Source organism: Hydra vulgaris, chromosome 05 (genome assembly GCF_038396675.1).
Source record: "Hydra vulgaris chromosome 05, alternate assembly HydraT2T_AEP".
NCBI classification, from domain to species: Eukaryota; Metazoa; Cnidaria; class Hydrozoa; order Anthoathecata; family Hydridae; genus Hydra; species Hydra vulgaris.
The window spans coordinates 39,439,398-39,456,215 of record NC_088924.1 but is presented as its reverse complement, the minus strand read 5'-3'; the positions used below and the strand labels follow the sequence as shown (position 1 = coordinate 39,456,215).

At 29.6% G+C, this 16,818-nt stretch overlaps 1 protein-coding gene across 1 annotated transcript in view; it reads left to right on the top strand.

The window, feature by feature from the left end:
• LOC105848388 (voltage-dependent R-type calcium channel subunit alpha-1E) overlaps nt 1-16,818 on the top strand; it is a 170,233-nt gene that overhangs the window by 126,056 nt on the left and 27,359 nt on the right. Inside the window, exons 31-33 of the mRNA XM_065798166.1 lie at nt 4,000-4,125; nt 5,569-5,634; nt 11,766-11,854. Of these exons, the coding sequence (XP_065654238.1) occupies nt 4,000-4,125; nt 5,569-5,634; nt 11,766-11,854 (281 nt within the window). The remainder of the gene's footprint in view (nt 1-3,999; nt 4,126-5,568; nt 5,635-11,765; nt 11,855-16,818) is intronic.

Here is a 16,818-nt window from a genome sequence, read left to right as displayed (position 1 = left end):
ATATTATTTTTTGTACATAAAGCTTCAAATTAAATTAGGCCTCCAAACCACAACATAACTGTAAAGTGTGTTATGATGTATGCAATATCCATAAGGTACAAACAAAAACTTGATCACATATTTATCACTGTTAGAAAATTTTAGGGTGTAACATTGATGAAAACACCCACAAAAATCATTTTGAGGGGTGATAGTATATACCAATGTGATATCATTCCAAGTATTTTTAAAATCCAGGATTGGCATCCGTGAGAGAAATTTGCATTTAAATATTTGCTGAAAACAGAAAAAAATAAAATCATCATTGCTTGAAAAAAAATGAATTAAACAACCGAATACTGCATTTCTTAAGGTTTATTTTGGAACAGATAAGCATTAAAATTGCACTCGATAAAAATTGAGTGTTTTTTTGTTATTTGCCACAGCCCTACACCTTAAAATTTGTCAAAATTGTTATTGTTTTCTGTTACGGTTAAATTTTTTGTGTTTTTAGTTATTTTGAAAAAAATTTAAGTGAAGAAATTAAAGTTTTGAAATGCCAAACAAAGCAAAATCTCACACTGAGTGCTGAAACTATGTTTGCATTCTTTGCATGTCAAAAAGTGACCGATCACTGACACCCTTTCTGATAAGCAGGCTGACAAAACATTCACCAGAACCTTTGGACTTAAATGATGATAGACTTCCACATGAGATGTGCACAAACTGTTGTTTCCAATTTCAGAAAATTGATGAAGGAAAGGCTAATTGATAAAGAAAAGCCTTCTCCTAACCTCTACGACTTTTCTTCCATCCTTGTGAAACAACCCACACGAAATTCACCTGATTGCAACTGCATCATTTGCAAAATTGCAAAAACCAATGGAAAAACACTATTACCAATGACCAGCAATGTTGTCCCAGAGAGAAGTCCTTTCACAGTTCATAAGAGATGTTCACATTGTCTGAAAATAGTTGGACCAGGATTACCACATCATTGTACCCCTGCAATAAGACAGGTCAACCTACAAAGGCTAGCAAAAGAAGACACCAAAGGTGCAGAGGTTGTGGCTTCTTCTGTGTTGAAAATACATAATTCATGGTACTGTGCGACTTAGCCAAGCAAGTGGAGGTCCTAAATTACCACTCAAACTTGGTATGTCCATTTGATTAATTTAGAAATTATTATTTTCTTGTTTATGTCTTAGAAAACCAATATTCATAAATCCACTATTCAATTTTTAAAAAACATTTAATTTTGTTTTAGGAAAAGCAGCAACAACTCAACTTTTCAAGGAACCACTTCCTACTGAAAGCTTGGTGAAAGTTCAGCTTAATACAGGGTTATCCAACAATCACATAAAACAACTTGCTTAAACACTAAACTTCATCAGCCCTCAAAGAGTTGTTGAGCCTTACTTTGCTAAAAGATTTTCAGAACAAGGAAAGTTGCTCAATGACTACTTCACTGTTTCAAAAGTGCAGTTTTCCAATTGTGATACAATCAAAGAAGTTGTACATTGCAAGGATGTTGCCAGCCTACTGCAGTTTGTGTTATCTGCATGAAATGTTTCTGATCAGCCTCTTGTTAAGATTAAAATTGATGGGGGTGGAGACTTTCTTAAGATGAGTCTGGGTGTTCTAGAGACAATTCCAGAACCAACAAGTCCAGTCTTAAAATCACCAAAGCTTTGCAGCTCTTCCTTCAAAGACTCTGGAGTAAAAAAACAGCTTTTAATTGCCATCTCTGAAGGAATGCCAGAAACATATGAAAACATACAAAACCTTTTGAAACTGACACAGTCAAACTCAATTCACTTTGTTTTGTCTTGTGACATGAAAGTTGGAAATATCATCTGTGGAATTCAATCCCATGCCAGTAAACATCCATGTTGTTGGTGTGATCCTGATTCTTCAAAACTTGGACTATGTGGTTCTTTGAGAACATTTGGAGGCATTAAAAAAACACACCAAGAATTCATTGCTCATGGAAATGATGTGAAAAAAGCTAAACAATTTGGAAATGTCATCCACTCACCTTTGTTGAATTTCCCAGATGAGTCCCTCATTCTGGATGCAATCCCACCTATGGAACTTCACTTGCTTCTTGGTGTTGTCAACCATCTCTACAAAAACTTGGCCAACATTTGGTCAGAATGCAAGACTTGGCCTGAGGCATTAAACATCCCTCTGCAGCCCTTCCATGGTGGACATTTTCAAGGAAACTGCTGCCAAAAGCTGTTGAAAAATGTAGACATTCTTCAGGAAAAGGCTGCATTTGCAGCATTTCCATTCATTGATACATTCAGAAAGTTTGAAAAGGTGGTCGTGGCTTGTTTTGGAATGCAGCTTGATACCAAGAACACATTGAAAACTTCAGAAGTTCATACCTTGATCTTCCTGCAACCATCACACGAAAGGTTCATGCTGCATTCTTCCATGTGTCTCAGTTTATCTCTCAGAATCATAAAGGTCTTGGCCATTATAGTGAACAAGCCACAGAAGCACTTCAATCAAATTTTAAGCCTCACTGGCAACGGTTCAAGAGGCAGACAACTCAGCCAGAATATGAAAAGCATTTGCTTAACTGTGTTATTGACTTTACCAGTAAGCATGTTTAGTTAGTGTAATGGCATTCCAAACAGAAAGTAGAGAAAATTTAGTAGAGTAGAATAGAAGCTTATTTTTAATTTATTTTCTGAAACTAGTCTTTAGAAGCCTTATTTATACATGTGTTGCTTTGCTATTTTTGCAAAATGTATAATTTTTGAATGAAATACAGAAAAAAACAATGTTCTATAAAGTTTTTCAATCAGGAATATGGGTTTTAATTATGACTACTATAGGAAAACATTGAAATGCAAATTTCTCTCACGGACGCCAATCCTGGATTTTAAAAATACTTGGAATGATATCACATTGGTATGTATTATCACCCCTCAAAAGGATTTTTTCAGGTGTTTTCATCAATGATACACCCTAAAATTTTCTAACAGTGAGTAGCTTAATGAACGGGAATATTTGTTTGATAAAGGAATGGGTTTTAGCATTTCACTTTCTGGATGAAGATGATGATGATAATAATGATGATGATGACGATGATGATGATGATGATGATGATGATGATGATGATGATGATGATGATGATGATGAGGATGATGATGATGATGATGATGATGATGATGGTGATGATGATGATGGTGATGGTGATGATGATGGTGGTGGTGGTGATGATGATGATGATGATGATGATGATGATGATGATGATGATGATGATGATGATGATGATGATGATGATGATGATGGTGGTGATGATGATGATGATGATGATGATGATGATGATGATGATGATGATAATGATGATGATGCTGGTGGTAATGATGGTATGATGATGATGATGATGATGGTGATGATGATAGTAATGATTATAATGATTATCATCATCATCATCAAAATGATGATGATGATGATGATGATGGTGGTGGTGATGATAATGATGATGGTGATGATAATGGTGATGATGATGATGATGGTAGTGATGATGATGATTCGATTTGACTTTTTACATTTTGTTAATTTTTTTGTCTTTATCTTTGTACTAATAATAAGAAAAAAAAATAATAAAAAAAACAGTTTGTATTCAGCTGTTTTTGAGTAAACTATTAAGTTTAAACTTATATTATAACAAACATTGAAAACTGGCAGAAACATTTGTTTTTAACTTTCATTTAAATTAAAGTTGGTGTGCAAACCAAGATCACAGTTAAATTGTTATACATTATATAATGCTTATATTTAAAATTTTAATTTATTGATGTTTAAATTAATATATTTTAAATAATTTGATTAACGTACTTAATACTAAATACAAAATCTAAAAATATTATATATAGTAAAAAATAAATTAATTAGCAATAATTTTTTTAAGACAAAAAAATTTTTTTTTTTTTAATTTTAAAAGTTTTACTTTATTTTTATTTTTTTGATATCATTTTAATGTTTTGATAATTTTATTTTTAGGTTGTAAAAATAACAAAATTGGATCCAAGCATGTTTCGGTTATTTAGACCAGCTCGTATTATAAAGATTTTGCATAAGAGTACAAATATGCGAGTTATGCTGTTGACATTTTTTCGTTCAGTTCGAGTACGCTTACTTATTTACGCTTTTTTCAAATTTTATCAAACTTAATGAGTTATCATGCAAAAATTTACTTATTTGATAATTTCTAAATTTGTTTTGGAGTTATTGGGTTAAAAGAAGGGTATCGATTGAGAAAGAAAAATTTATTAGAAATAAATATGCCGTAGGAATGGTTAATTACAGAAATAATTCACTAAAAATTAAATAAATTGCCAAAGGTAATATTAAACTTTTTTTTTTGATAAATAAACTTTATTAATAGTTGAGTATTTTAATATTGCTACTATTTTAATTGAAAGTTATTTTTTTTGTCCATAATTAACAACTTGCAGATTTAGTTATGGGGTATATAAAATTAAAAGAAAAAAAGACACATTTAGTAAGTAACTATTATTCAAATTATGAAAATAACAAACTTATTACAAGCTAACAAAATCAATCTTTACTTATTATGAGTTTGACTTTTGTCAACTATAACTGAATTAGTGTACTGATTTTTTGGCTTTCTACCTCTTTTACTGGATTGTTCAACAAACTAGCTTGCTTTAAAAAAATTTCCCCTCTTTCTTTTCTTCTCCCCCTCTTGCTCTCTTTTCTTGCAGTTTCTACTTGTTAGTAACTGTATCAATTTTGTGTTGTTCTCGTTTATTTATTTCATCTAGTTTTTGCTTCTTGTGTGCTTGTTAAGCATCTTCAAAAGCTATAGCATCAGATGACATCATATTGCAATTGGCTGGCTGTTTAATTCTTTCATTTTTTTCTTTATTGCTAGCTGAAGGTGTTAGTTGATCTATTTGCTTATTTAACTCTGAGTTGCTAACATGTTTGTTTGCTTGTTTGACAGCTGAGTTTAAAGTATCTAGGCTTTTTATTGAAATTATGTAACTTAATTGCTTTAAAAATTTAATAATTGTTGCAATTGTTATTGTAAATTATCATATTTGTATAAAAATTGTATAAAAAAGTTTAATTGAAAAACTTGTGATTTGCATACAAAAGATTTCGTTGTAGATGAAACTGACATTGATTGTAATAGATTTGTAAATTATAAAAAAAAAAAATTGCATCCAAAGTCAATTTCATTTTGTTTTTTTAACAGATTAGAGTTGATTCAGCCAATAAAGTAAAATAACCACTGAACACTGAAATACCCATTGGTTATTTCAGTACAATTACTGGTAATTTGAGTACACCACGTAGTTCTAAAAAAACTATTTAAAAAAATTAAAGCATTGAAAAAAGATTAATATTTTTTAAATTGATATTCATCTGTAATAACCATTCCTACTCTAATTAAAAAATAATATAAGAAATTCTAATCTTACTCTAATTAAAAAAATAATAAGACATTAATATAGTTATAAAAAAAATTAAATTAAAAAAACCTAAAATATAAAGAACTTAAATTATAACTTTAAATTTGTAACATTTTATTTTACTTTTTAGGCTTTACCATATGTGACAGGATTAATTTTAATATTAAATTATATTTACGCAGTTCTCGGAATGATGGTGAGGTTAAGATTTTTTTTACATTTATTAAGTGTATTGTGATGTTTATCAAGTGTGTTATGATGTTTTTCAAGTGTATTGTGATATTTATTAAGTGTATTGTGATGTTTATCAAGTGTATTATGATTTTTTTCAAGTGTATTATGATATTTATTAAGTGTATTGTGATATTTATCAAGTGTATTTGTGATATTTATCAAGTGTATTGTGATGTTTATCGGGTGTATTGTGATATTTTTTTTTTAACTGTATAACTTAATCAGTCAAAGTTGATGGATTGCATTTTTGTAGCTGCATTTGTCATTGAGTTTTTTAAATGTATTTTTTGCAAATGTTAAGATGCATAATAATTATTTTTTTACTTTATTTATTAATTGTTTTCTTAAATTATTTTCATCATATCAATTAAATTAAAAAGTAAATGTTAAAATTTTTGTAAATATTATTTTATAACTATTTTCTTAAAACAAGTTTTTAATTTGATGATTATTAAAAAAAAGTTATCTTTAACTGTAAGAGTTCAAGTTATTAAATTATGAATATATAATTTTTTTTAAATTATGCATGTTTAATTTTTTTTAAATTATGCATGTTTAATTTTTTTTAAATTATGCATGTTTAATTTTTTTTCAACAAAAAAAATTTAGTATAACTTTACAACATGCAAATAACAAATTTTTTTTGTAAAGTAATCGTCATTTAATTTTGTATCTTGTGTTCTTGTGTTTGCGTTTGTGTTCTGTTGAATTAATTTAAAAACCTTGGAGTTTTTTAACACTCAGTGCTCAGTAATCAATGCTAGACTTTCATCCTATGAGTACTTCTCAGGAGTTTATTATATCTAAAATAAAAAAACAAAAAAAGTATTGTTAAAACAGTAAAATTTGCATTGAATTGTGTTGGAGAAAAAATAATATGTATTTTTATTTGGGAGAATAAAAAACATGACCTTTTAATTAAGTATTTCGATTTCAAGCCAATAATACAACTTGAAACTCCTACTTTTAAAATGTCAAATAAACTCAAAAGAGGAAATTAGGGGCAATCTTTTATTTTTGCACCAATATTCTTTCGCATACATTATAAAAAACTTTTTAGTTTTAAAAAGTTTTTTTAACTAAATTTTAGAAAAAACAACTTCATCATTTTTTTTGTTAACTTACATGAAAAATGCAAATATTCTTTTGTCATTTTCTTGAAATGTATATATTTTATAAAGTATAAAATATGACCAACAACAATTTGAACATGTTAGCTCCAATTTCACACTAAGTTAATTTGGATTAATCAAATAAATTCATGGTTAAATAACATTTTACAATGTTATTTTACCATGAATTGAGAAAAACCATAATGAGATAAACCATAACTTTCGGAAGCATAAAAATGACTTAAATAAATTAATTATAGTACTTTTTTAACACATTTGCCTCTTTAGCTAAGTATTTCCTTTGCTATTTCCCATTTATAGTTCAATGCCTCACTTCTCAGAACAGTTTGGTGGATTAGCATCCTTTAAAACAATATTAACTCAATTACACCAATAATCCATTAGTTCTTTGGAATAGTGGATCAATGCCAGATCTGGTCAAAATTAAGTTTATCAATTATGAGAGGGAGTTGTTTTTCTGAGCATTTAATCATGTATAGAACTGATGACAACGTTTAATTTGGTATGAATTGTGACTTTTTCTACTTGAATCTTAAATAAGAGATAAAAATGAAAAATTTGTAAAGATAAAGAATCAGGAGTAAGATAATGACAAGCACAATAAAGGGACAAAGTAATCAGATGCTAAACTTACAATGGATGGTATATATGAGAGGTCAATAGTGAATGATAATCCAAAAAGATGTAAAGTAAGTAAGACGTAAGTAGAGAACTTAGTAAGCGTCATTCAGCAATATAGAAATCTCAGTTGGTAGTTAGATATAGTTAGTTATAGTTGATACTTGTTTGCAGTAAGTAGCTGAGTTTTGTTGGAATCGAAATTCACAAGTTGCTGCAAGCCCCAAGCTGTTACAGAAGACAAATCAGAATCTAATTGATTTTAAAAAGACTTATTGTCAAAACAGAAGTATAAAGTTGAGTCATCAGCAGAGAGCTTAAATGTAAGAATGTTAAGAAGATTATTTATGTTGATAAGAAACTGTTAATTAAGGATATAGAACTTTGAAATTGTGAATTAAGGATATAGAAATTTGCAATACCTCAGAAGTTCTTTCATTGCCTCCATTTGATGTACAATACATAATGTTTCAGTTATAGCAAGTCAGCTGTAGATCAAAAAGACTGAAATCCGTATTGAATGTCAGAGAGTTATTAGACATAAGAAACAAGACATAAGTCAAGTAGAGAAGGTAAATGATTCGGGTTGTCTGGAAACCGAGCTGGAAAGTTGACTATTTGAGTTAGGGATTGAGAAAGGCAAAAGTTGTGGGCTTTAATGCCTGCCGAATCACTGACACTAGAGCCAAGCCATTCAGAGTGGTGAGCATTAAAGTCACCAACAACAACTATATTAGCTGATGGATAAAGAGAGAGGGCTTGATCAATATAATCAGAAATAACGTCAAAAAGTGTGCAGTCTTGAGATGAAGGAGAGCGATATAGAACAAAGAGAAAGGCAATAGAGTGAAGTGGTGCTAAACGAAAGCACATAAAAGAATAGTCTGTGGATTCAAACCTAGTTTCACGACAAATGGGTGAATTCTTATGGATGTAAATGCCCAGGCCAAGCATGTGACTATTGGAGTCTTTACGAATTAGAGGAAGATAACCATCAACACTAAGATCACAAGATGAGACAGCTGAAATCAAATTAGTCTCACAAAGAGCAAGTAGGTCTGGTGAACTTTGCAAGAAATAAGACTCAATAGAAGAAAAGTTACTTCAAAGACCACGAATATTAGTGAATGATAGGTTTTGAGAATTTGGTGATGATGATGGTTTTTTGTGTTTTATAGTTTTTGGTACTTTATTCATTTTTAAATTAGATTGATGAACTTGACTCAAAGCATAGATAGTACTCAGAATACTGTTTAATAGCCCAAGCAATTGTCTCATTACTACTAATAAACCCTAAGCCGTAACAAAGGGCTCCAAATGTGGCCTCCGCAATGCACACCAAAAGTACAAACAGGGACACCATCCATGCGCAACATGGCACTGTTAATACTTTGATATTTTTCAGCTGTTGATGGAATCAGCCTCTCTGAGAGCTACCACAGAGTTCAGGAAACCTGACTACCAGCCGGCCTCAGAACCATAAAACTGAGTTTTAGAGCTGTACCCTCATTAGGAGATAATAGAATGAGTTGCCTAGTCATAAAAACAGAGACACAAGCTAAACCCATGCATTGAGTCAAGAAGATTCAGCATTCAACATCCTAAACTGGAAACAATGTATTAAAAATACATCTGCGCCAGCCTAATAGATGAAGAAGGGGTGCGAGGCTGGTCAACAGATAGAATCTGTTTACCCCTTAAGTCTTTGCCTAGGAGGCCTTCTACAAGACAGTAGCCGGGTGCATTTAACATCTGCCCAAGATGAGTATTTTTATCGAGACACCACCTCTAGCCTTTACTCAACCAAGAGCCCCAAGGCAGGGGGTGTTTTAAATCGGAGTTGGCATCTCCTAGCCTTTGCCTAAAAAGGCGTATCCTACAAGGCAGCAGGACATGAAGCAGATTGTACTGGGTTACATGTTACCAGTAGCAGGATAACCTGATCTGACATCTGACATAGTTGGATGTATCAGTGTGTTTGTCAGTTTAGAGTTAACTGAAAAGAGTTCTGGGAAACACTTTTGTAAGACTATGACAGGAATGTTGTCTGGACCACAAAACTTTAAATGAGAAACTGACTTCGGCAATAGAAGCTGCAGTAATTTGGATGTTTAACAATAGATTGACCTGTTTTGAATTAGAAGAAAAGAGTTGAATTAAAAGAAAAGTTCTTTGCAAATAGTTCTGCCTAATCATTAGGAAAGGCAATAAGATCAGACCCATGAATTAGAGATGGAATGTTAAACTTACCTTTGTAAATTACAATGTTGAAGATATACCAAAATTTTCTAGAGCCTAACTTCTGAGACAAGATACAAGATTTAGTAAATTGGCAATAACGTAGCTTAGCATCAGGCAGCACCTTTTTACATTATATTTTTGCAATAATAGAAAGGCGTTTGTTCTCGAGATAAAAGAAAAAAATGACTTCGGTTAGATATAGCAACTAGACAAGAAGGTGAAAACCATGGAGTAGAGTGAGGTTTAATTTGAAACCAATGAGTGATTTTGTAGAAGTTACATTTCTTAGCATAGAGGCAAAAGACATCAGTTCAAGGACTATCATGAAGAAAATCGCAAAAAGAATTTAAGTCAGCTTTAGGGCAGTAGTAAGTAGTGTAACTATAAGGTGAGTTAAAAGATTTGTAGAGATCATTGCATAGTAAAAACCACCTAAAAAGGGTAATTAGAAGCTTAACACAACCTAGGGTTAAAGACAGGACAAAACTCATGTCATGAAGGTTAGTGAAGGGTGTTGTCAGGAAGACGAGTCATAGAGTTAACTATCTGAGTAAGAGATTGAAAAAGACAGAAATTATGAATTTTGATAAGTAAATCTGCTGAATTTTTCAAGAAGTAAGATTTAACTGATGGGAAGTTACTTACCATACCATTCCCATTTGTTAACTAAGTACTTCAAATGAAAATTTGTAAAAGATAAAACATTTTGGTAGTGTTGATGGTTTTTTATGTTTAATACTTTTGGGTATTTTGAACATGCTTTAAGTTAAAAGGATTTTGAGTCAAAAATAGATAGAACATGACACCCCTAGCAATTGGCACCCCAAGCAATACAGTTGCCTCTGCCCATGTAATTAACACAAGTCTTAACTTGGTTCTACTTATGTGGTCTTAAAAATGCACACTAAAAGCCCTTACTAGGACACTATCAGCGTGCAACACGGCACTTTTAATACTCTGATATTTTGCAGCTGTTGGTTGAATCAGTCTTTTTGATATCTACCACAAAGGAAAACCATATTACCAGCCAGCCTCAGGACCATTAAACTGAGTTTTAGACCTTACTCTCATTAGTAGAAAACAAGATAGTTGCCACTATCAAGGAGGCACAAGATGAATAAATAAAATGAAGAAGAAAATCAAGTATTTATCATAGAATAAACAGAATAAAAGAAAGTAATGATCCAGTATTCATCATCTTAGACAAAGTAATTCAGGTTTACATCTACTTCAGAAGGTAGGTAAATGACTCAACAGATGGTATGTGAGACTTAATAGAGGGGTGTGAGGTGCCCCTTTTTCAATTATTAGGTCATTCATCTATTGTAGTTATCTTCATCTATTATGGTCAACAAAATTATTTTGCTTACCATTAAGCTTCTTTATAACGTTTTATAATAACTCCAACAGTTGATTTTCAAACTTTAAATGCTTTTTAGATTATGAAACTATAAGCACGATGGATTTTTTATTTAAATTTTAAAAAAGATTTTAGATTTATAGACTTTTTAACTTATCATTGCAAAAAAATTTCTGTTCTACCTGGTTTAAACAAAACTACACCTACACACAAAAAACTATTATTTGAAAAAAATGTCAATTTGAAATTTGTCCAAGTTAATTATTGTTTTAAAATCCTTTTAAAAATTTTCTTTTCAGATTTAATAGCATAATAACTACTTTTTACTTTTTTTAGATTTTTAACTTTTTTATCTAAAAATTTCAATAAACATTTTTTAATATGACTTTAAATCTTACGTTTTTTAACACTTTTAAATGTTAGACTGATTATCATTATTAATTTTAGACTAAAAACAAAATAAAGTTATAAAATAATTAACTTTTTTTAATTTATATGTATTTTTTTTAATTTAATTTTGTATTCAAATAATTTTTACAATAAAAAAAGTTTTATAACTGAAAACTGAATTTAGTATGCAGTTTTTTTTTTGTTTTTTTTAATTGTATTTCAACTCTAAACTTAAAAAGTTTTGGTGTTTGCTTTTATTGAATATTTTTTTATACAAATTTTTTACATTTACTTGAACTGGATATATCAAATATGTAATTACTGTGTAAAAATTATATTTTTTACATTCAGCTATTTGCAAATATCAAGTTAGATGGAACCATTTTCCATGAGCAAAACAACTTTCGAAACATTTATAGATCAATGGTGCTTTTGTTTAGGTAATTTTTATTTATTGTATTGATCTTTTTTATTTTTTATTTATATACATTAATAAATAAAGATTCAGTTGCGTCTTGATAGTCACTTAAGACCCTGATACTGAAGCCATCTGCAATAACTAAACTACGTTAAATAAGAGATTAGAAAGACAATATCTACATAATAATGTCATATATTACTAAAAAAAAGTTTTTCCGATAAAATTCATATATAACTCAAAAGTTTTGAGTTTAATAATTAAGTTTAAATTTTAGATTTACGATAGTTAAAGTTTAAATTTAAGAGGTTTGAGTTTAAATTGATAAATGAACTTAATTGTATTGATAAATACAAAACTTGTATAAACAATATCTTTACTTCAATAATAATAATATTGTAACATATAAAGTTTATAAAATAATACAATATAACACTAATTTAATTGTTCAAAAAAAAAACTTAGCAATAAATATAATAATAAAAAATTCTATTTTTATACAGTTACAGTTACGGGGAAACAATTCAAAATTTTTTTCTGTTGACTTCATCATTCTGTTGATTTCATCATGCAAAGTTTTAAAGATATTTCGGCTCAAATTCTTTTTTTTTTATTTGAGGTAAAACCTCTAATATTGTCAAAAAAAGAAACAATTATTTTAAAGTAGCCTGGGTCTTAGAAGAAGCAGTATTTTTATTAAGATTTTATAAAAAACCAATGTTTTGAATTAAAATTTATATACAAAAAACTATAGTAAAAAAAAGACTTTTAGCTAAACGCTAAAAGCAATTGTAACAAATGTTAATTAGCAATAATTTAAAACTTTTCATTACAAACAAATATTTTTAAGTTTTGAACCCAAATATTTTTAAACTTGGTATATTCGGAATCAGCGTGCAAATTTTAGTTCAAATTAGCATAAAAATCCAATTCAACAGAAAAAAAGTTTCAAATTGTTTTCCAGTGTTGTTCGCATTTTTTTTATTATTCATTCAGCACTGTCAAACTAAATTTGTTAATTTTAAAATAAACAAAACTTGATATCTTATTGAGTAATAGAAAAAAAGTAGTAGTTATAAGTACCACAAACAAACGAGATACTAAAAACACAACAAACCAGACTTTTTTTAAATATAAATTTTCACTTCAAAAATTTATAACTTTCAAGACTTTTTTTTTAAATAATTTATTTAATTTTATGTTTGATTGAAAATAAAATCTTGCTTTTTTAAAAACTGTCCCTAGAAGCAGACAATGCAAATTTTATGAATAAAACATTAAAAAATTGATAAATTCAAAAAAATTTTCAACTATTTTAAAATAAATACATAAAATTAATACAAACCGAAAAAGCGTGAAAATGAAAAAAAAAAAAAAATTGAAAAAAACACATGAGCTGATCTTGAAATAATCTTTTAATATTTTATAAAGTTGCAACTTTTCATGCAAAAGAAATTTTTATCTTTTATATACCTTCTAAGGAGACAGGGCTCATAGAATTATGAATTGCAACATGGTTTTTCGCAAATTTTCTATAAAACTTGCATCTCTGGCTTTTCAATTTCAAAAGCCTTTGAGCATTTTATTTTACTTTTTGGACTTTTTTTTTAGACAGTTTTTCTTCTGCTGCTGCAGTTTTAACAAGTGTTTGTTTCAATAATTTCGCATCTTCTTTAAAAATAATAACCTTGCTTCTTCTTAAAAAACTTGACCAGCCACTATTTTTGTAGCTTTTGTTTTTTGCAAGATGTTTGGAATCATTTTGCAATTGAAATTAGTTTACAAGAGCTCTTTCAAGACTTATTTTCAGACAAGTTGAGTAATTCCATGTCAAATGACCCAGAAATTTTTAAAAATGCTACCATATATCTCTGGTGTCGCTGATTTTTAAACAGTTAAGAGTAAAATTTAGTAAAAATAGTAAAAAAGTAAAACTTAGTAAAATAAGAATTCCAGAATTCTGTTCATCTAGAAGTTTTAAGTCACATAAATTTTAAAATATTTGATCTTTTTACTTAAAAATTTGTATCTAGCTATTTTTAAGAGGGTAAGAATCCAATAAAATGATGAGAAATTTGAAATATTATAATTAGCTACCAGTAATAATAAATTTAAATAAATTTAGGCAATTTTTTATATACCTGTTTTCAATGCTCAAACCCATGTGACCTTGATAATATCAAAGAAAAAAATTTTACACATCATTCTATATTCATTGACCTTTCAGAAAACATAAATATTTTGATCTGCAAGTATGTGGTCTTCCATATATGGGTAACAGGGCACGGTTCCCACTTTTTTGCAGCGGAGTATTGTGATTGATTTTTCACTACTTTCAGACTAGTTAGAGCTCTGAAACTTTCAGCATTTGTGTAGTTCCAATGAATGTGTATGTTAAAATTATTTCCGGGCCCCAAGTGATTGATGGGGGACCAGGGCATGTGTCCCACTTTTATAAAGCGGAATCTTGTGATAGATTTTTCACTACCTTCCAGACAAAATTGATGCCCTGAAACTTTCAGCATTTGCATAGTCCTGATAAACGTGTGTTAAAATTGTTTCCAATGCAAACAACCAGAAGATCCATGGGACTAGGGCACCGGGGGCCATGCCCTACTTTTTTTTTTAAATTTATTTTTCATTTTCAACAAAGTAAAAATAAATTTGAAAATATTGTCAAAAATATTTGTGTATACTTGTTCCTTAAGATTTTTGATCATTCTATATTTAAAAAATTAATGAAATTATAAGAACTTCTATACATTATAGCATTATAAGAACTTTTAAAAAGTCATCCATCTAAAATAATGCTTTTAACAGAATTTTACATTGTGTAATTTAAATTTTTTTGAATTGTATATATTTTAATGCTTAAATGTTAACAGAAAGTTGTTAAAATGACTATATTTAATTAAATCTAAAAATTAACTAAAAACTAAATATCCTCAAGAAGTTAATAGGTTTTTTAAATTTTGCATTTTAACACCAAAAAACAGTGTAACTGTTGGAGAATCAGTGACTCACTTGTTTGTTTGTATATATACCTACCATCAAAATGCAATACTCTTGACCAACACTATACAACTAAAATGCACTTACAAAAATCTTATTGGTTGTTTGTAATGTGACAAGTAACGAGTGCATGGTTCACTGTTGTCCAAATTGTCAAGGTATAATTTCTTTAAAAAAGTTACTGAATGCACAGTTAACTGACAATGACATTGATGAGAAGGCTTCATTTAATCAATGGCAGAAAAACAGACAGAATAACATTGCTCTGTCAGACAAAAACAACTGAAGAACACAAGTTAATGTTATCAGAGGCAATAAACAAGTTAAAAGCTCATTCCTACATTGCAAAGACAAGTCAAGCAAGATGCCTAAGGCAACAAAAGGAAAAGTTGTCAAAAGACTCCTGTATTGTCTTAGGTGGCTTTGTTGAAAACTACATATTTGTGATTCAAGTTCCAAAGTTACCATGAATGTCAAAGTCAATGCTCCCTCTATTTATTAAACCCGTTGCCCTCTATTTATTAAACAAAAATGACCAAAAATTGTTATGCCTAATTTTAGAAGATAGTGAGTTTGGCACTGTTTTTCTGTATGAAGTTCAAACACAAATAGTTAGTTGTTTAAAAGAAAATTATCAAAACATTTTAAATATTCTTTATTTTTCACATGGTTGTGCTGTGGTTCACATGGTTGTGCTGTGGTTCACATGGTTGTGCTGTGGTTCACATGATTGTGCTGTGGTTCACAAGGTTGTGTTCATGTTCATCAGGACTACCCAAATGCTGAAAGTTTCAGAGCTCCTGCTAGTCTGGAAGGTAGTGAAAAATCAATCATTATATTCTACTACAAAAAATTGGGGATCGTGTCCTTTTACCCATATATGGAAATCCATATATTTGCAGATCAAATCCTTATGTTTTCTAAAAGTTTTAGACTTTTCTGGCTATCTATAACAGATGAAAAAAGTTTCAAACTTTTCCAGCCATCTAGAGCAGATGAGTTGTTTCTCAAGTTGAACTTGGTTCAACTTGAGAAACTAGTTGAACCAAGTTGCCAATTCTTCTTGAAAAGTTAAACTTAAAGTTGGATTTTGAAGTGCGTGTTGCAGTTGGATTGAAGTTAGCTTTGCAGTTGGAGTTTGTTGTGCAGTCTGAGATGAAGAACGTTGGCTATATAATAAATTTGTAATTATATGAATGTTACTAAGTTGTTATTAAAAGTTTGACATGATGATGATGGTGATGATGATGATTATGATAATGATGATGTTGATGATGATGATGATGATGATGATAATGATAATGATGATGGTGATTATGATGCTGATGATGATGATGTCATCATCATCATCATTATGATGATGATGATGATAATGATGATGATAATGATGATGGTGATGATGATGATGATGATGATGATGATGATGATGATGATGATGATGATGATGATGATGATGATGATGATGATGATGATGATGATGGTGATGATGATAATTATGATAATGGTGATGATGATGATGATGATTATGATAAAGATGGTGATGATGATGTCATCATCATCATTATAATGATGATGATGATGATAATGATAATGATGATTATGATGCTGATGATGATGATGATGATGATGATGATGATAATGATAATGATGATTATGATGCTGATGATGATGATGTCATCATCATCATTATGATGATGATGATAATGATGATGAGGGTTATGATGAGGATGACAATGATGACGATGATGATCATGATGATGATGATGATGATCATGATGATCATGATGATGATGATGATCATCATCATCATCGTGAGAACGATGATGATGATCATGATCATCAAATCAAAGAAAAAAAAAGTAGCTGAAATATAACTAAAATTATGAATATTTTTAATTATATATCAGCTACTTTTTTTTTTTGATTTGTCAATGTTAATTCAATGGAAAGAGTGCTTTCAAAACCAACATTGTT